This window comes from Motacilla alba, chromosome 3 (genome assembly GCF_015832195.1).
Source record: "Motacilla alba alba isolate MOTALB_02 chromosome 3, Motacilla_alba_V1.0_pri, whole genome shotgun sequence".
Classification (NCBI taxonomy): Eukaryota; Metazoa; Chordata; class Aves; order Passeriformes; family Motacillidae; genus Motacilla; species Motacilla alba.
In genome coordinates this window covers 91964439-91986009 of record NC_052018.1, presented here as the reverse complement: position 1 = coordinate 91986009, position 21571 = coordinate 91964439, and the positions used below count along the sequence as shown (strand labels likewise).

At 38.3% G+C, this 21571-nt stretch overlaps 1 protein-coding gene across 4 annotated transcripts in view; it reads right to left on the bottom strand.

The window, feature by feature from the left end:
• Window positions 1-21571, bottom strand: part of RPS6KC1 (ribosomal protein S6 kinase C1) — an 85864-nt gene that overhangs the window by 60370 nt on the left and 3923 nt on the right. For 2 of the 4 annotated variants that reach the window (XM_038134142.1, XM_038134141.1), the window contains exons 2-7: window positions 20154-20189; window positions 15695-15815; window positions 8528-8643; window positions 6476-6569; window positions 2718-2777; window positions 1545-1907 (exon numbers count right to left, since the gene is read on the bottom strand). In XM_038134142.1, coding sequence (XP_037990070.1) covers window positions 1545-1907; window positions 2718-2777; window positions 6476-6569; window positions 8528-8643; window positions 15695-15815; window positions 20154-20189 — 790 coding nt within the window. Of the gene's footprint in view, window positions 1-1544; window positions 1908-2717; window positions 2778-6475; window positions 6570-8527; window positions 8644-15694; window positions 15816-18854; window positions 18874-20153; window positions 20190-21571 lie in introns of those variants that run through there. The other 2 variants (XM_038134144.1, XM_038134143.1) reach the window with 2 other exon arrangements.

The window sequence follows — 21571 nt, the reverse complement described above, 5'->3', positions numbered from 1 at the left end:
GCGACAGACTGACTTGTTTTCATCCCCTAACAGTTTGAAACTGTTTAATAAAGAAAGCTTTTGAAGTTGAAGTTTGAACTGTCAGTTCAAAACAGCATCATGGCAGCCTCGCATCATGGCAGCCTCGCATCATGGCTGGCAGACAGAAGTGTTTATGACAAAATAGGATGTCCTTCAGAAGATCACAACTGAATGGCCCACAGGTCTATGAAAAGTGTACTTGCAAAGAAAGAATAGCTGGGCTCTCCAAAAGAAGACTGCCAGTACATTCACTAAGAATGAAAAACACTTTGACAACACAGGCAAGGAAAGGAAGGATGCTATTGAAAAGCCACAACAAGCAGCAAAGCAGCAACCCTACTGACATCACTGAGACTTGAAAAGAGGTGGATTTACTTTTGCCAAAAAGTGTAAGACACTTTAAGCAAAGGCTATGCACATATCTTGGCTCACACCTCTAGTTCTCATCAGTAACCTACCCATTATTTTTTGCCAGGCCCCATTAAATCAGCTCAGCAGGTAATTTCCATTGCTAGAACTGTTCAGAAGGTCTGGACCACTGCTGTGCATCCCACTGGGATGCAGCAAAGGCTTCTTGCTTGTGTGTGTTTGGTACATTCATGTCTAAGTCCAGATCTGGAGCAGCAGAATGCATCTGTGCTGTACACTGTCAAACAAAGGCACAATTCTAGTATCACTCATTTGATCTGTGTGGGACAGAAGCACAATACACAGACCCTGAATTCACTCCAGGAAAGAACAAATCTTTCCCTGTACTTCATAGTTTTAAGCCACTGTTGGACAAAATGCAGATTACATGAGGTTATCACTTGAGATTCTCAAGAGAGAGAAAGGAAAAAATTTTCTCCCTTACTGACAAGAGTGCAAGGAGGCAGAAATTTGCACATAGTTGCACCCAGTCTATTAACAACAGCTTTTGCAGATATACATTGACAGACCAAAGTCTTTCGAAAAGGTAAAAAAAACCCTGTTCTCCTCTAGCAATGCAAGCATGTAAGTTTCTATGCATCCTTTAGCTAGAAAAGGAGAATAGTTTAATGGAAGAAGTAAGAGGCTGTGAGACAAGAGCAATTCTAATCCTTTTGTGATTGGGAAGTTAACCTGAGTCTGCCTCTTCCCAAGCGTAAAATGGGGATAATTAATCCTCACTTAACCATGTAAATTAAATAATGTTTCAACAGTGCTGCAAGTGCCACATATTAATTAATGGCTAGGCACTAAAAAGGAAAGAGGCAAAAGTAGAGCACTTTGCTACTTACCTGCAAGTTGAAGGTTGTGCTGCAATTCTAACACAGGAGATATTGGGTACTTGGAAGATGAGACCCTAAATTATCATTCAGTCTTGGAGAGAAAATTTTCTCTCTCTCTCACATGCACACAGTTATCAGGTACGTGAAAGCCAAGCACATGTAACTCTGCACTTCAGATCACTTCTTTGCAACACAGTAAGCTGGTGTTAGCCATGGAAATGTCATAAACAAACATAACCAAGGAGAAGACAAACATCACAAGAAGATCCATACCTTGAACACCTTCCAGAAGCAGATCAACCCCCTTTCTATAAAAGCTTAAGGCAGTTTCATAATCTTCCTCCTCCTCCTTCTTCAAGGCCAGTTTTATTAACTCGCCTGCTTTCTCCAAGTAATCTTGTTTGCCTGGCTTAGATTTTAAGCTTGCAGTAAACAAACCATGGCTTTCCTTTTCTCCTTCAGGTTTGCTCCACTCCTGCTCAGATGCCAGCGTGCTTTGGACTGGGGGATCGGAAGTAACACAAAGGCCAGCAGCTCTACTGGGAGAACTTTGGTTGGATGCCATTCCATCATCTACCTCGGCGAGAGAATCTACATCGACTGTCAGAGAGATCAAGTCACTGTCACTGGAGAAGCCTGAAAGTCAGAAAGGCATCCATGACTCTAGATTGCTCACATACCTTAGGAGCCTTCAAAATTCCTTATCCCATTCAAAGACTTAGCTCTTTTTCACTTACACAGTTTCCTCAGAATGCCCACAGAAACTCCCTGACTGCAATGCTGTCTCTAAAAAATCTTAGGACCTATAGAAACATATTTTTAAAAATTAACTACAAACTCTACAGAACAACCAGTCTTCATTTCAGTACTGAGAATGAAGAGAGCAACATCTAACACCCAACTTAAACTTCCAAAGCAGCTCACCATTGGGCTCCAGGAAATTCCAAAACTAAACCTGTGTGACTGCTATTAGAAAAGTCAACCAGCAGGAGCCAAATTACTGATGCAAGAAATCCCAACATACTGTTTATAATCAGCAAGATGAAGCATCCTCAAAACAGTAAATTAGGAGTTTGAATTAACACAGAGTTACTGTCAGTTTACACATCATGCAGCACTCAGCTCACATATAATACATATAATCTTCCTTCATTGCTAACACATGGTAAAATAAATTGCTTAACACCTCTTTCATCATTCAAATCTGAGCTAACACATTTTATTTTATATTTACCATAAGTCACTACACTCTTACTGCACGCTGACCTTCAGTAACTAAACCACAGGTACTTTTCATGGTTATTTGGGAATAAATGGCAACAGTTATTTTACATATATACCATTTCAATCTGTAAGGATTATCATCCACAAAAGACATTCACTCAATTATGATTTTCTAATTATTTAATTTCTACAAATGTAATGGGAACAACTTCTAGATCTCACCTCCACATTCCGACTGGCTCGTAAGTGTCACATCATCAAGCCCACTTAAATCCTTTCGAACTGAAAAGAAGGACAAAAATGTTTCTGACGCCCACATGTACAACAGATTTCAAGTTCCTTTGCCATCAGAATGAAAATACATGGCCCTCCTATAAGTAAAAGTATGAAACTGCTCTTTGGCTATCAGAGATACCTATTTGTTAATAGATCGTTAAAAGTCGGTATTAGGTTTGCCATTTCTCACTGCTTACAAGATTCAAAACACAGGTCCTTGCTTGGATGGGGGATTATTCAAAGCTCACACTCCACCTCATTTCAACAACAGCAAGACTATAATCCCTATCTCTCTCTGCTCTGATGATTTACGGCTAAGGAGCCTTAAAACAGGAAAGTTTTCAAAGCTGGAACCTACACACAAGGGGAAAAAAAAAAAAAAAAGCCAGCTTTCAGTCTCAAAAACGTCATTCCAGAATAGTACTCTGCATGAGACATATGGAGCAAGCCACAAATTTGGCAGTGCCACCTGGATATCAAGTAGCAGTTTGTTTTATCACCTTGGCACATGTACCCACTGAGGCCATAAAACAGGCAACAAGGTCAAGACAGGTAGCTGTTTGCATGCACAGAGAAAGTAAATTCTGAGCTAAAACCTGGTGTCTGCTTTCTCCTATATTATTGTCAGAGTGATGAGTGTAACCACATTTCCAGGTAACACATTCTGACTTATTTTCAAAAAGTATGTGGCAGCAGCTAGAAGCCGACTCAAAGGCAACTAACTCAAACTTTCTTTTACATTTTGCAGCTGTAAAGTTAAAGGAGTTTACAAGTTATGGAAGAGGATAGGAAGGCACAGTAGAAATACTGCTTTTCTAAAATCCAGCAGTTCCTTAAAATGAGTGAGAGGAAAAAGACATGAAAGACAACAAATTATCAGCCACTCCTGGTCTGAAAAGCAAGGGACAGTGATACTTATGACACTATACTACTTGAGAGGAAGGGACAGGGTGCACAGAAGACAATGCTCCTGATCTTCTCATGGAAGGGCCATAAAGGGAAGTGTACAGGCAGAGAAGAAAACTGTGTAGCCCCCAATCCTGCAAGAAAGAAGGAAAACTCACAACAGAAAAGTTGGAGGAAGGCAGAGGATTCATTAACCAGCATAATAATAATGGGCCACTCACCTGCTCAATTTAGAGACAGCAATATCAAATTTGGGGGTGGAGAACTGAGTATTTATTAAACACCAATTAGAGGTACCAGGGGGTGAAAGCAGATCTGATTGATGGATGAAAAGTCCAGAGAGAAACCACAAATGGAAAACTTGGGGGTTTTGGAAGGGTGTTCTGGCCACCCAGATGAGATGAATTAGAGCCCATCCACACAGCAGATTTCACACAGACTCAAGATCCCCTCCCTACAGGCCAAACAAAACAACGTTTGCTCTTGTCTTGTAGCCAACTGGACCAAAAGCTGGTCCTGTACGAACACAGCTGTATGAACACATGGCACAGAGCCTGAGCTAATAAACTTTTCTTTAGGTCAGGTTTAGAGCTCAGAGCTGGCACCACACAACAACAGTCATGGGGTTTCCAGTTAGCTTATGGGGTAGGAAGCATCTCAAGTGCACAGGATTATTTCTGGCAAGATAGTGTGTACATGGTAAAACAGAAGGAGAGAGGAAAAAAAGAGAATGAAAAATAAATTTACTTCCTGATGAAGTTCTCTACAGAATCTGGTATGTTAATTGATCTAGAAACACTTATGAAGAGAAAGTTGGACATCTGACCATCATCCAATGTACCCAGAGAAGAAGACAAAGTGACTGTTTGTCAGGAATATAAGATGAGAATAATGATGCTGAAATTCAACACAAATCTCTGTACTTGTCTCTGCCTTGCTCATCAAGTATGTGAAAATTAAACAGAGTTTCCAAAAACTGGTGGAAAGCCTGGGTAACCTAGCCTCTTGAAAAGCAGATTCCTATGAAAGAATAAACTGCTAAACTCCTTTTACAAGCAAGATAATTGTTGCTTATTTTGGTACAAAAACATTTCTACTACTTTCAGTTTGCATCTTCCACCATTAATGTGTACACCTTCTGCAAAATGAACTTTGTCTGGAAAAAACAGATAAAAGAGAGAAAACACAACCCACCCTCAAAAGCAAACAGCAGCACCTGTTAAGGGATGGATTTGCTACTTCTCAGTACAACAACTTGAAGGAGCAGTGCCCATGTGGAGGCCCTTGTATGCCCACAGAAAGTGACAGAGTGAACCAGCCACAGTTAACTGCCAGAATCAGACTGGGAAAAATCAGCTGCAGGCAGGAGGCTGTGAGGAGAGTCAGGGAGAGGACTCAAGGCCAAGTATTGCCACTGCCATCTAGAGGTTTTAATGATAGACGTTTCCTTCTGTCCACAGCTTCCAGCCCACCAAAATCTGCTTTCAAACATAAGACAATGTGAGCTGGAAGACACCTAGGTTTTTAGAAGATATAACTCCACAAAATTCACATTCAGCATGTTCAACTCCTGTGCTCGCAGCTGTTCCAAGGATCCCGTAAAAGCCCTCCAGCCGATTCAGAAGGGTATCAAAGAATTTTTCTACTTTACAGCATTTTTTTCTTTTCTGTATTTTATCTGACATAAAGGAAGTGGTTTTCTTCTGCTAAAAATGAGGCTCTTGTGAATAATGAATAGAAACGTTCACATTAAGCACTTTTAGAAGCACTCTATTTTATAGGGCACAGTGTAAAGTGAGTGCATTGTCAGAATCTGAAATGTTAAATTTCACAGAAATCATTAAAACTCTTTAAGACTAGTTAATGCTATTTATCATAACTGCCCTCCTTAACTGAACAACTACATATAAACATATGTTTCCATATAAACATACGTGTTATATATAAACATAAACCTATATTTTTTATATAGAAACAACAACTTCTATACCTTTCCCTTCACAGAACAAAATATTGTGGGGACATTAGTTCATTTACATCACAGAAGGTACTACAAAATAAAATGTAAAGCTCACTTCCTACTTAGAATATATTGTACGACTAAGCACAAAGTTACTGACACAGAGAGATCCCAGTGACAAGTCATACAACCTCAAGAAAAAAAAAATTAACCAACCACTCTTAGAAGACAAAATAGATTTTTTGTTATGCAAGGATTGTTTTATCAAAGCAAATTCTATGCCAGAAAGATCAGATCCCTTCCTAAATAACCTTAAGACATGTTTGCATAATAATGTGGATTTATATATGCTAAGTGCTAAGCAATTCCAAAGGAAAACTTAAGGGTTGAAGAAGAATTTCCTAGAAATCACAAGGACCAAGCATAACTCAGAAACACATAAATATCTAAAAGATTGCATGGTACACAGAAATGCTTAAACTGACTCAGCCTAGAGGCAGGCAAGAAGCTCCAGTACAGTATTTATTGGGGCTGACTGACCCTTCCTTACAGCTCTACTATTATTTAGTGCACATGAACTACCACTAAAAGTGCCACTAAAATTACTCTACATGTGGTATCCAAGTCAGCATGTACACCTTTAGAATAAAACTTCCAGAAGTGAAGACAGCTCCCCTGAGCCAAATTTCTCTCTCGCCAATCCCAGCTCAGCATTTTTACCATAACAAGCAAACAGAAACTGGAGGCCAATGCTCCATGAAGAAATCTGTCACTTGCCATTTACGAGCTGCTTTAAAACACATCATGCTATGAGGTTATGTGGGAAGAGAAAGCAAACCTTCAGAGCTGCAGTCAGACAGGTTGTCAGTCAGAGAGTCAGACAGAGGCTCAACAGGACCAATCAACTCAGAGCCATCATGCACCTCTCCACCCTGAAAAAAAAAGAGGCAAAGGAATTACTCAGCTGCTGTGCTCTATGGAAATTCTCACTGTATAGAAGTGATAGCTGAAAATGATATTTCCTAATCAGTGAGTGCTCCATTACTTTAGAGTTAATGAATTGAATTAAACCATATAAGCCTGCAAAATTAAACAAGGACTTTCAGTTAAGCTATATTTGATTGTCACAGGCTGACTAGGTATCTAAATATTTAGGCTACTGCATCTTCAGAATTTTGAACCACGCAGAACTGCACACCCAAGTCTAACAGGGAGAGAATAAAATGCTACTGATCTCTTGTGTCACACATAGTCTGTGCCCTTCAGTGGTGCTCCCAAGCACAGGACTGTCCATCAGACTAATGTCCCACTCATGACCCACTATCTTGAGTTCAGTCATAGCTGAGACTTTACAAAGATACAAGGAGGACATTCCTCTCCAAGCCTAAAAGGAATCAAAACTAAGAGAAGTAACAATAGCATTAGAAACCACCAAAATGTTTTCAATGTTTTCTTAAATTTCTGCTTTACATCTCAGGTGCACACTTTCCATGCCAGTTTAACAGAAAGTGCACCATTTTCGAAATCATATTAAAAACAAGCATTGTTAATCTGTCTTGAACCAGCCCAGCACATTTTCACACAAGCCAGCTCATTCTTCTGGAGTTTATAGCACACAGATGCACAGAACACTCCCTTCAGGTGTTTCTAAGAATTCATTGTCCAAGTCTCTCTCTCCACAGACAAAAATCTGAAAAGGAACAAAACCACCCATGGGTAGACCTAAAAGCACACAGGCTGAGCTGGTGACAGACCAAACCTAAGGCTCACTTACAGGAAAGCATGACATCACATCGGCTAACAAATGAGCCTAAATTATTGCATTTGCATAACCCCCCTTGAAGACATAGTTTGTCCTAAAAAAACTTTGGTTTTCTAGTTTTATTCATTTCCCTGCAAAGCCAGAAAAGGTCCATTGGGAGGCTAAAACTAATACTTTTATTAAGCAAAGGAAGAAAAGAGAGGTCTAAAAAACTACCTAAAACCACAAAAGTATTTCCAAAGAACTGAAAAAAATGAAAATGCAAATAAACCAAAAAGTAAAATAGTCTAACTCGGTCTCCCAATCATTTATTGACACCAAAGCTTAAATAACATTATTTTAAGTATTTTAAAGAACACTGCAATAACTTCATCATGAAAACAAGTGAAGAATCTTACGCTTCGATAAAATTTTGCTCTTCCATATAGATATCATTTAAATATACTAAACACATCAATATGCTTAAGTCCCATCTCAGCCAGATGAACATTTCCTTAATTCCAGAGAGTTACTATCATGGGTACATGTAAATTTATGCTTATGAGTTTGCAGAACATTAGACTAAGCTACTGAAAATAAAGAGGTTTGAAGGAACCACTGAACAGAAACTACTTCACAGCTGTAATAAAGAGGAAGTCCATATCAATGTACTGTCCTAAAATTTGCTATGGAGACTGGTTCTCACAGCACTGTACAAGCAGCAGGTTGCATTAGATACATGTCACATTTGCTTCTGTGGACCTGAGTCCAAAAGACCATAAGGAAACAATGTAAACAGTCTTCACTCCTTTGGTTTGAAACTATAAACACCTACTGAAAATATAAGAACAGTGACAATATTTTTATTACTTCCCACTGGAATTTATCATCACAAGTTTTGCTCATCATTCAATAAAAAAAATTCAAATCCCTTCACCTGAAGTTCCTGTAAAACTTTCCACCTTGTAGAGGTGTGGCATGGGGTTTTTTTAAAGCCAATTTCCAGAGTGAATGGAAAACTCCCAGTCCCTTCACAAAGCATGTCAGACCAGCTCACTGTCATTCCGTGGTTTATAAAGTAAAGCAGAATCAGCACTATACTTCAGTCATGTCGGTAAGAAGCAAATACTTCTGCAAATACTAACCAACCTTAAAAAACTCTTCCAGCTGTTTGCTGTTATAGAGAGCAGGGATATTGGCAGAAAACTGCAAGAGATCTTCGGCACATTGCCTTCTTTCTTCAATCACAGTTTCATCAAATCGCCCTGGAACAGACACACAGATTGACAGTTTTAGAAATAACTGCACATTTATTTTGCAATAATAACTGCAACGAAAGAAAACAAACGAGACAAAAGCAACCTTCTGGAGACAATGCCCTGAGTCTATGAAAGTCACTCCAACGCTTCAGGAGAACATAGCAAATCTTCAAACTTCCTATTCTCAATTGTCCCTAGAGTCCCATCTTCTGCAATCCGCTCGGATGATGAAAGCTGGCAGCTACGACAAGAATCCTTCGCCCTCTCATCGTAAGAATATGTGAAGCAACACTCTTGATTAGCCAAGAGACGCTAACGGATGTCCAGTTTTATCTGACAATAAATGATACGTGCACAATTTGACAATATGCCAGTCAGTGTCAGCCTTGATTATGGCCCAAATCCTGTAAGGAGCTGAGCAATCTTCACGTATTCTCAAGAACAACGCACAATATGAGTGGGTAGTAAACAAAGTATTGCTAAAAGCCCCCAAACAGATCTTCAATTCCAAGGTGCCATTTATGGAGGAGACAAAGTGTAGGGGAGATGGTGAAGCCCTGCTACCAAACACTGAAGCTTTCCTCTGAAGTAACTCCATGCAGACAGGGTCTCATCTCCTTCTGGATTCAAGAGGTAAACAGAGCTGAAAGCAGCTCATTTACTAAAATGTATGATCATTCCTTTTTCTCTACTCAGCACCCAAAACATTCCAATTAGAAAAAACATACTTAAAAACAATCCCACAGTTCACCTGAAGAGATTTGCTTCTCAGGAGAAAACCCTTGGATTGCTACCTTAAATTCATATCCTTCACAATTGCACGCAACTTATTTTAGCTTTTTTATATCAACATCACTTTGTTGTTGAAATAGTTACAAGTTCACAAAAGAAAAAGGGCAGAGGTTAACAGTAATAATTGGAGGAGAATGGAACAGATATTGCAACAGCTATACAGAGGGGAAAAAAGGACTGGGAAGACAAGTTCAAGAAACAGTACTGCTATAACAGCATGACCAGAAAAATAAGAACCACCTGTGACAGCTCTGTGGCATTAACCTTTGAAGAGGACAAAAGAAACATTGAATACAAAAGCAAAATTCATTTATACTTAGAGCAAGCAAAAAAATAATCCCAGAAGAAAGTATCAAAGCAGGATTCTTTCCAGAAATTCTTCAAGTAAATAGCTCCTGCCCATGCGGTATCAGAAAAAAGAAAATAAAACTAAAAAGACACACACATACTCACAAGATCACAAACAAAGCTTTTGGGGCTTATTTTTCCCATGAAAGAAAAGACATCATTGGGCTAATTTTCAGCTGGACTGGTTCCGTGCCTTGCTCACCCTGCCGTTTCAGCTGTACAAACAGGAGCAGCTGTACAAAAGAGTGACCAACAAGCAAGCAGAAAGAAGGCAAAAGCAATGCTACCACGGTGAGCGGTAACATTGAAATCAGGTCCTATTAAACTGCTCACCAAACTTCCTAAGTCTTCAGAGCAACACTGGGGGTGCATTAGGGCTCTTGGTTCATTCCATGCAAAACTGGACATCATGGAAAGAAAACAGCTTCCCTCATCAAAGCACAGCAGTGTGGGCCAGCTAATGAATCTACAAATTCACATGAACACTGTTACAATGCAGTAGAAAATCAATGGTGAAGAAGTAAACACCTAACAATACCAGAAACAGAAAACTTTTGCAAGAAAAAAATTCTGTAAGATATTTTTCCTCGTTTTTCAAGAATCTCTCCCTGGTCCATTTCATCAAACTCAATAAAAACTAATTTTGCTTATCCACACCTTCTCAGTATCTCCACTGGGCACCAGATAGGACACATCAGGACCAGCTCTGCCAGGCTGACTGGTGTGCATTCACTGATTGCCAGGCAGCTGCAAACCTCACAGGTATGAGCTCAGCCTGCCTTGCCCTCAGCAGCACAAAAACACATGCTCTCTTCTTACTCAGGTGCCATTTCACAGACTTTGCAGAAGTATAATTACATTTGCAACCACTTTCACTCTCAAATTGAGCTGATGTTAGCCACATCAGTAAGGGGTTCAACTTTCTAAAGGCACAATTATACAAGCCTTAGTTTCTTAGGACGCTAAGCTAAAAAAAATAGAAGTACATGTTAGAACAGAGCTGTTGAAACATTTGTCACTGTCGCATTTTCCAGCCCATTAGTATCATGATAGCATCAGGAAAACTGCTTCTAGAACTAGAGGGCTTTAGGGGAAGGAAGAACATTATTCAGTACTGGTTCAGTTCACAGACCTCCTGGCATCTTGCTGGCAGTTTAATTCCCAGGCAGCCCTGCCTACCTCCTTCCTCCTTTTCCTTTTTTTGTACTTTCAAGCAATGCTGTATTGCCCAACACTTTCATTGTCACTCTTCTCAAGGAAATGCTCAAAGGTGCTTACGCAGCCAGCTCACTCTTCCAACATCTCTATCAGGATGTCATGCTGCATCTAAATCAACATTATTTCTGCTAGTCTTTACAATTCTCAGACATTCACACACTTCATCACAGGGATTGCATCTTTCTTATATTTTTAAGAAGTGTCAACTACAACTTGAGAGTATAACACAGTTCTTACTCCTCCAGCGATGATCCACTCAAAATTTCCTATTTACATAAAAACCAAAGGTAAGTTCCTGTTAAAAGAATCCACAATTAATTTTGTGAGGCAGACCCGAACAACTAAACACGCAGCAAAGTGTGTGTTCATGTTTCAGTTAGCTTCTCACAAGACTTCCTACTGTACACAGCACCAAATTCATAAATGCATTACTTCATTCAGTATCTTCAAAAACAAAGAGCATCCTTATTGTGCTTTATAATGAAAATCCTCTTTCTGACTCACTGCTAGTAAGTTATCAATATCTGGGGAGTTTTTGTTTCTTTTTTGGTGATTTGGGGGGGGGGGGGTTGTAGTATTTTCTTATACTAGAGTATATTTCTGCAATTGCTAGATACGACACATGCAGATTTACCCATATTTTGGTAAATGCCATGTACGGCCAACATACGGAAATACTTACAAGTGTCCAACAACAACAAAAAAGAAGTAGCTTGAAAGTACTGAAAAAAATTATGTTAATGCATTAGGATAGGACAGTAATCATGTCCCAGATATAGGTATCATAATTTTAGCAGCTGGATATTTTAGGCCATTTTAGATTTCCATTATCAAGTTCACTGAGGTTTTTTCCTATAAAACAAGTGGAAAATGTTCAAGTGAAGTACAGAGAAAGTCAGATGATTTCTTTTTCCCATCCATAGCAATTTTTCTGCTTTGATACAAGCAGCTCTACTGCAACAACATAAAAACACACACACATTGTGCAAGTCCTTAGTTGCATGAAATAAGGAAGCACAGCATGACACATTTGTTTTTAAATACATCTCAGTTCTCCACACCATCTCCTGAAACTCTAAATGCTGAACAGGAGATGCTCCTCAGCTTTAACACTTCTACTACAACTAAGTTTAACTGTCAGAACCACCAGGGCCCATTTTGCAAACTGCACCCTCTGCAAACAATAGGTACATACATCATTTAAAGCACAGGTATCCAAAAAACCAAAAACAAACAAACAAACAAAAAAAATAAAAAACCCACACAAAAAACCTGACAAAAGAAAAAAAACACCAAAAAAAAAAAAAAAACCACAATTGCCAACAATTCTACTCACAAATTTAATTAGAAACTAGTCTATAGGCTGCAACAATTGTAACATTGCCACAGGGAAGCAACACTGCAGAAATGGTCCATCAAAGCAGCATGGAAACAAAAGATATTGAAAGAGATGGACCTTGCAGGTCATCACTAACAGAATGAGACTGAAAATGAATTTTTCAAAACCTTGTTGTCTATGAAGATTGTATTTTTCCTCTAGTACAAAAAAAAACCCTTAGGATTTTTATTTTAAATTAAAATAAATCATATTGCAGTTACTATGTGCAGAATTGCAATGGAAGGGTACACTGTAAAATTTTACGTTGTAAATACAAAAATAATTCTTAAACTGGAGAGCCAGATAGGGCTGTTCCTTTCAGCTATGTACCAATCATTAAAAATTTGTTTATACATTACTCCACTTCTCTGTATTCTTCTGTGTCTCAGCATCATTTAAATGTAGGGGGGGTTGTTTTCATTTAGTTTTAATTTCAAGGAACTATTCAATAAATAACTGCATTGAATGTTTCTGTGTATTTCCTCCTCTCACAATGTACATTTCAGTCACTTCTGTTCACTACATACAATAGAAGAAGGATGTTTTTCAGAAGAGATTTCGCTCAGTTCTTCCCTTGCTTACAGAGCTAGTGTAAAAACAGTTAATTTGCATTTATAGCAATTTTAAATTATTCAAGATGTTAGACACCTATCCTCTTTCCACCCTGACTTTATTTTACCCCTCTCTTTTCTCCCCTATGAACAGCTATCATATCTTCTGCCTGAAATTATATTTTGCAAATACTAGCTTTGTAAATAATTTGTCCAGTGAGAACTCTATAAATCAGACTTAAAATAATCTCAGAATGAAACTAATACTGCATGCTTTATTTAATCATTACTGCCCATGCTCTGACATAGCACCAAAACTTACCCCACTTCCAACTTCATAAATAAGCAAAAAAAAAAATTACATGAAACTTGGGCACAGTTTAGCTGATGTGAAATACAATTTAAACCAGGAATTTCACCTAGCTCTACACCTAGCAGAGAACCACAAAATCTATATCAGAATTCAGCTTCACAGATGCAGGCCAACAAATGCGAAACACACTGCATGCTAAAACATACCAATCTGAGCCACACAGAAAATTTGAGAAAACAGCCTCTAGATGACTGCCCAACACTGCTAAAAAATGCCACACAAAGGAAACCTGCAAAAATCAGCACTAGATATGGACCAAAAAACACCAAATACCGTCTGGGTGCTAAAACATGCAGAATACATCCAAACCATGCAAAAACATGTAAGGCAATAAACACAAAAACCAGACACAACACATGGAATCTGCAAATACACATAAAGCATGCGCTAGAGATGTGGTAAAAAATGCCAAACAAGCTCAACACTAAAAATGCTAAAAATACGGGGAGGGGAAAAAAAAGGATGTGGTAGCAGGATGCAAAAGAAAAAACAAAAAAAAAAAAAAACAAAAAAAAACAAAAAAAAAAAACAAAAAAAAACGCGAATCCATGCTGAAGTGTGCTGTATGTTTTAAAAAACACCAAAACATATCCAAAACACATGGCAATGGAAAGCAGCAATGCCTAAGAAACAAAAGACTTTTTTTTAAAAGGGCAAAATCTTAGCAAAAAAAGAGCACATTAGAAATTCATGCCAAAAGATTCCAAACATACTGGACACCTGAAACACCACTGCAGTAATGCAAACATACTGGGACAACACTGTAAGGACCAAAATCCACACCAAAAAACACACAGAAATCCTAGACCAGAAACAAGAGCATACGGCAGATGCTTTTTAAAAAATGCCAAACATAAAAATGCCAAACATCCTGGACACTAAACCCCATACAATGTGCATAAAGAAACCATGAACACAAATGAATGTTAATTAAAAAAAAAAAAAAAAGAAGAGAAGAAAAAAAACCACCAAACTAAACCAACTTGTAAACACCATAAAAAGGATTTGATAAGCTCAAAATGCCTTAGGTTCTGAAAAGGATTTAATAAACCCAAAATACACCTCAGAAACTGAAAACTTCACCAAAAGGGATCTGGTGGATGCATGCCAAAAAAAACCACAAAACATGTTCAAGGATTAAAAACCATTAAAATGTCCAATGGTAAATTGCAAGTGGTAAATTCATGCTAAAAAGGCCCAGCAAATATACTGGATACACAGAAAAAATTCCACTGGATAACTCATAAAATAACACACTGAAAAATCATACCACGTATGTATGCAAAAAGAACCCACTAAAGAAATCCTGGACAGAAATAACATCTTAGCCATGCCCTAGGGACCAAAACCAGAACTAAAAACAGTCCAAATCCACACTGGAAACCTTTAACACCAAAAGCACATTAGAAACGAAAAAGCTCAAAACCAAACCAAATGTGCATGACAGATGCAAGTAAACAAATGTCAAACACTTGTTGGACACTTTCAAAATACAACTTTAAAATTCTTGAGAAAAAGGTTTCAAAAGCAGGTGGTAAACGTACACCAAAAGCAACAGTCAGCAAGACTTTAGAAATGCCTCAGAAACACTCACCGAGAATGCAGTATATGCATGCAAAAAAGATACCAAACATGCTGAACACACTAAAAAATTGCTGAAAAGCACTTAAAAACACAGTGTATATTGTGTGATATATATCTACACCAAAAACATAGCTCCAGTTTGTGCTGAACATGAGGAACATACACTAAAAAAAGGTGATTTTATAAACACAGCACTGCTAAAGGAAGTGTGGTAGGTGGAATTCTATACAGTCACACCACTGGAAGTCCATCTATAGCTCATTCATGAGGACATACACATCAGGATGAAGTTAAGACCTATAAGAGCTAATTCCTTTTTGTCACCTGTTTCTCTGGCAGATTGTTTTGCTGAAATATGTAAAACTGATCTCAAAAGCCCAACCAGGTAAAACTGACAATTGCAATCAAATTGCCATATAATTTTTTTTTTTCTGTAACAACTATTTAATACTTTAATACAGCTCACCACTAAAAATCAGACAGCTCGTGTATTAAATACTTTGTTTGCTGTTCATGTGCTGGTCACAAAGCTAATACAGACGTTATGCTCCTGAAAACAGGGCATGTATGTTGTAAAGATAGCAAACATATACATCAATAAATATCTTAGCTACTATGTCTAACATGGGGCAAGGACATAAACTCTTATGCATTACAAAAATAAACAAAAGCATCAAGTTATGATACCAGCACACCTACAAGTTGAGTAGAAAAAGCACAAGGAAAATTTTTCATCCAGCTACAAAACAAGATGTATTTATAGATATTGAGTTACCAAAGAATTTCAGCAGGTCAGGAAGAAATTATGCTTACCAAACACTATTGCTTTGGCAAAAGGTGGAAAGAGCTCTGTGTGTCTGCATAGGTTTTTATGAATTTGCCAAAGATCTTTGTGCAGTTTCTTAAAGTCACTGTATCTCTTCCAAACGATTATCTGAAGCAGAGAAACCAGAGAGAAGTATTAGTGAGGTTCATTGGTCATATTACATCACGCCACAAATCCACTGGGTTAATCACATCAGACCACTAACTCCAGCAAATCTGTTTAACAAAAATACACAGTCTGAACTGCCAAGTGTAACAAGCATAAAAAAGGTCATTATTTGTCCCCAACCCACATTTTGGCTAACAACACTACAGTGCATAGAGAAAAACTGAGTAAAAGCTGAAAGGAGGGCAAAGACAGCACTGCTTCAGTCATTCTGAGAGCCAGACCTACACAGGGAGCCAGTAGGAGAGGAAAAATGCTGAACAGGAGTGTTGCACTATCCAACATTCAACAGCACACTCTGCCTGGTGCAGCTGCAGGTATGGGGAAGAGACACAGCAGCAAAAGAGAAAACCAGGGAAGAGAAATCCCAACACAAGCAAGGAATTTTTAGGGACAATATATTAAGCACCCAAGACTAGAAAACAGCTCCTAAATTGTGTGTGTAAAGTGTGGATCAGATGTAAATGCTAGCCTCCATTTTAAATGTTTTTTTGTAATAACACCAAAAAAAAAAAAACCCAGTGTGTTCCTTTTGTAATTTAGACAAAAAACTCCATCTTAGACATAAAGATGTCATTGGTCCATTATACCCACTATTCCTGATCCCTCCTTTCCAGAAAGTAGCCATCTCCCAGGCAGGTATGTAACTTATCCTTCTTCCATCCCATTCTTTCCATTCAAGAAAGGAGGAGAACCCAGTAGGAAAATCAAACCAATGAAAGAAGTAAACAATAACATTTACACTTGACTGCTACTGGATTTGTTATCAGGATGAAAAGATATTAACACAGATTTTTTTTTTTTTATATATTGACCTCATTTTTGGTCAGACTCACTAAGCCATCACAATAAACCTCAACACTAATGTAAAGTGATTAAAGTAGAACAGAAGGCAAAAAAGGAGAGTGCATGCATTCAGCAGTTGATTCCACAGTCACACCAGTCAAATGTCTCAATTAACTTAATACAACTAACAACAACTTTAAATAGTTCACATATTTCTGAATGATTTACCAGGTTGCCTTCTCATGAGCAATCACAATTGAAAAAGTTGAATTTTTTTTTCAAGCAAACCAGATTTAGAGCTAAGCAAAAGGCTTAGATTTAGAGCATTTTTGTGGTTTTGTTGGGTTTTTTTGGTTTTTTAATACTGCAATCAGAGGCCTTCTAAGTTTTAGCAGATGCAAGTCCTTCCCATAGAACAATGCAGATATAAGGTAAGAGGATTGTCAACAGTGGACATGCAAAGCTTTATTGTGCCAACACACTACCCACCTTATAAGTTTAGCTATACTGGAACCAGCAGTCCTGATTCTGACTCCTTTATTGGCACACATTTTCATGACTTAATTACAGCTGGTACTCCTCACACACAAGTGAGGAATCTCAAGAAGGCAAACTAGTAATTTTGCTATCAGAAATAATAATTTTTCAATGCTATATTTTTATCTAATCGAATAACCAGAGAGTGCATGACTAGCACTTCTTGAGCAGTGTGCATATAGAACAGAAAATTGCTTAAGACAGTGAATTCTTTACACATTAAGTTACTGTATGCAATGTAAGTACTTAGAAACAACATGAAAAGCTGCCAGAAAATAAGAGCATGAGATTTCATTCCACTAAAAAAGCATCATTTTACACTGCTACAAGTGATCACTCAATAGTCAAGAAGAAAAAATAAATATCCCTAAGTAACTTGCATAGCAAGAGCAGTCAAGGTTATCCTAAAACATTCCAGAAGCTCATGGAAAACATGCCTTTGCATGCATGTGGCCCAGCAAAGTTAGCAGAGTTCCCACTCTAACATCCTCATTAGAAATTAGGTTTGGAGGAAGGACACATTGTATTTTGAGGCCCAACAAAGCACAGCAAGTGCTTTTATATGTCATAAAACATATGTTAGCCTTGTAAGGTGCTAGTCATGGCAAGGGCCAGTATATCTCTATTAACTCATGCAACTCATCTGTTCCACAATGAATAAGCCTTTCTCCTAAATGAACAGGAAAAAAAACCACCATGGGACTACCCTAGATGCACTTGCCTTACACACCACATTGCTACCATCAGTCCCCAGAAGCAAGGACATTAAAGTTAGGTCCACTGGTCTTTCTATATCTGCTATCCCTACGCAAAACTTCACATTGATCTATTTCTTTCTTTCAAGAGGAAAACCCTTACAAGGTTCTCTTCCTTCCTGCCCCAACAACAACAGCTGGGATTACATTGAGCTCTAACTGGCTGCAGTGGGAGAGGTGCTGTAGTAAAGACTTATATCTCAAAGGGCAGACAAAAGATGTGACAGAAAACTGGCGAGTGGAGTTGAGGTCACACAGCCTTAGGAGCAGCTGTACATATGTAAAGAATGTATCAACATCACAGCAGTGGCATTAAGACACCTGGAAAAGGCAGCAGGCACAGCTCAGTGGTCCTACACGGATGTAGGAAGCAGGTTGCATGAGTCACATCCTAAAGCCCTGAGGTGGTTTTGTGCACAAAATTTCCATTCAATTCCTCATTGAGCATTCTGGAAAACTGAGGTAAATTTATTTTCAGTGGGAGCAGGTTAAGGGCATATTCTTTTTCTTCCAAAGGCTGCCCACAGTTCTTTTTTTTTTACTGTAAGAGGCCATGCAACAGAAAAGCTCTCAACATATGAGGGTTTGTGACTACAATTCCCCCTTATGTCAACCACCATTTAGGATGTTCCTTGTAACAACCAACTATTTTCAGATAATGCTTATAACAGATTCATCCTGCACCTAATGTGCAGAATAATTAATAAGGTACAATGCAGGTGGAAAAGGGCAACTATTAAGAAGTTCATCTCATATTTATGTCCTCTTATTGTCTAGAGCATGTGAAACTGCATGGGTAACCTATAGCCACAAATCAAAGCAACAACTAAAAGATATGGTTTTGCTATTGTGTCAAAACTACTTAACACATATTCATGCAATATTCTAGCTGAAAGACACTTACAATATATTTTTCTGATGAATGGACTCATCAACAGCTCTTATAAAGTGCTTTTCCTCACAAATGAAGATTAAGGTAATGGCAGAATGTGCTCATGGATAGGTTCAATTCAGGAGTCTCCCTGGAAAAGGTGAACATCAAGCTACAAACTACAGTAATGCAGTTCTAAACTAGATCCATGATCATCTCTGATTCTGATAGGTTATTTTAATCTCCTAGAGATTTTTTTAAAAAATGCAAAAAGCACAAATGCTCATGCTTCCCTGATTCTCAAGATTTCAAAGAAGGATGCAATAAAGGCGTGTTAGATGTATTAGCCAATTCTCACCTCTGCCAAGCCACTAATCAGTAACTTATGTTTGACCACACAGAGATGCAATGAATTCAGTTATGAGCTCTTCTTTTATCAACTATGGCTCTCCTCAGTTGTAGTAAGAGACTGCACCAGAAACTGAACATATGCATGATGTCTGAAAAGCCATAAGGTTGTGCTTTTGCAGGAAGATTTTGCAGGTACATTGTATAATAGTAACCATGTCGAGTCACTAGTTTAGAAAAAAATCAAGGTGGGGGGAAGATTTCTTAATTAAAAAGAAAAAAATCTACAATGCACACATATGTAGTGTATTTTTCTCTCTCAATAAATGAGACCTGTGACAGACTTTTGAGGTATTTAAGACACACAAGAATAAAGCAGATCCTTATTCACAGACTCTTCAGAAGAGGCAAAGAATAAGCAATTATAAAGTTTTGTCAAAATATATCACTGGAAAATACTAAAGGAGCCTCAGAGAGATAGGCATAATATATATGACGCGCAGTCTAATCTCTCTCAACGACTCCTAGACTCCTCCATTCTCCCTCTTCACTAACAGACAATAATGGTGTAGGCTTTTCAGTGAAGCATTGGTTAAAGAGGAAAAGAGTACCTACAGCTGAGACCTAAGACTTGAATTGTGGACTGATCTCTAATTTTACCAGTAGGAGTTAAGTAACCATCAATTTGCCAATTCCAGCCCCAAGAAAAGAGCTTGTAAAGTTATCAAAGCAGTTTTGTCATCAAAAGACACTTTACTCCCTAAGACTTTGTTTCAAGTCACCATTCATCACTGAGGGATGAAATGCATCATGTTACACTAGCTACTGTTTTTAACTATGAAAGCTAAGGACAAATGGAAACATACGAAAATTGTTGGCTCAAGTACAAGGACAAAACACAGAGAAACTGCTAAATTACATCAAAGATGCTTCAAAAGTCGTAGTGTGATTCATAAAGACATTTGCACAAGTTTAAAATGTTACCTCCTGGACATCCTCTGGATTTTTTCTTGAAACAATCTGAAAGGCAAAACAAAATGAAACCATGTAAGTCCTTGGATTTTCAGTTTGGAAGTTAAAGAGTAACATACAATGATTTGTTGCTGAAGAGAAAAGTCTGGGAAAAGGAAAACAGCTGCATGGTCCTGTGCACTCAGGAAGTTCTGATTTAGTTTTAGAGAAGTCAAATACCCAAAGACAACACAGTGAGGCATTTCAGCAGCAGTCAGTCATGATCACACATACAGACAGACATACATTCTAGGCAGAATGGCACAAAAGGCATCTCTCAAAACAAACTGAACACATCTCCTATCATCTCTCCAGTCTCTTCCTATTAATTCATATTAGGGCAACATCACTCCCAATAAGAAGAGCTCACTAAGGCTACTTGGCTTAATATAAGCTGCAAACAACCTCACTGAGAATGTGAGGATTTGTATTTAGTAAGACAGTATTTCCACTTTACTTACAACCACCAGAGCACAGACACGTCTGACTATCCTTGCATATTTGTTTCTCCTTAAAAACTCTTGGCCTAATTAATTATAAATGACTTAGTCCAGAGGAAAATTGCAGTGAAAATCAGGCTTGGCTGCACACCATAAAGAAGTCTGTATTTCATCAAGATTTTTTTTCTTTAAATAAATATTGATCACAAAAGCCTTTGTAATCCAAGTTTTGTACTGGTCCCATAAAGAGCAGTAAGAGTATACCCCCACTAACACACAAACCAAACAGACATATCTTTAATTCATAACTGCAATTATCTTGTGCAAGTCAGTATATCCTTCATCATAAGAGCCAAAGCTGTTTAACAAAATAATTAGTCTATTGTTAGCTAAAGCAAAATAGGGCATTCTTAATGCAACTGGGACTGTCCTCAGCGACACGCCCCAGAATAATTGATGCCCTGAAGAGGTGATGCGTGTAAGGAAGCGCAGGGAGCCCACAGCACTTGCACCCCAGAGACTCACGCACCGTCCCGCCGCTCCGCAAGCACCACGCAGCTGTTGCTCTGAGATGGAAACCACCGAATCCACACTTTCCTCTTGCTAAGTGACAACAGCATACCTCTTATATCTCCCACAAACTCAGCTCTCTTCCTCACTTCTATTTTGCAAGAACCCTTGCCAAAGCCTCCCAGATTTTGTACCATCAGTTTACTACAGCCCAGCTGCTTATCTCTCACACATTTTGGAGGAGACAAGATGGAAAAGAGAAGCGTTTCTTCTCTAGCAATCTCCCAAAAGACCTGAAACATTTTCCTTCACAGCTCCATGTTCTCTCTCTCACCTTGCACACCAAAGTCCTCTTCTTCCAGCGTAGTCTACATTGATAAAACCATTCTCAACTTTTCCTCACTCTTGGGTAATCTAACATTTGGCAACTTTACCAAATGT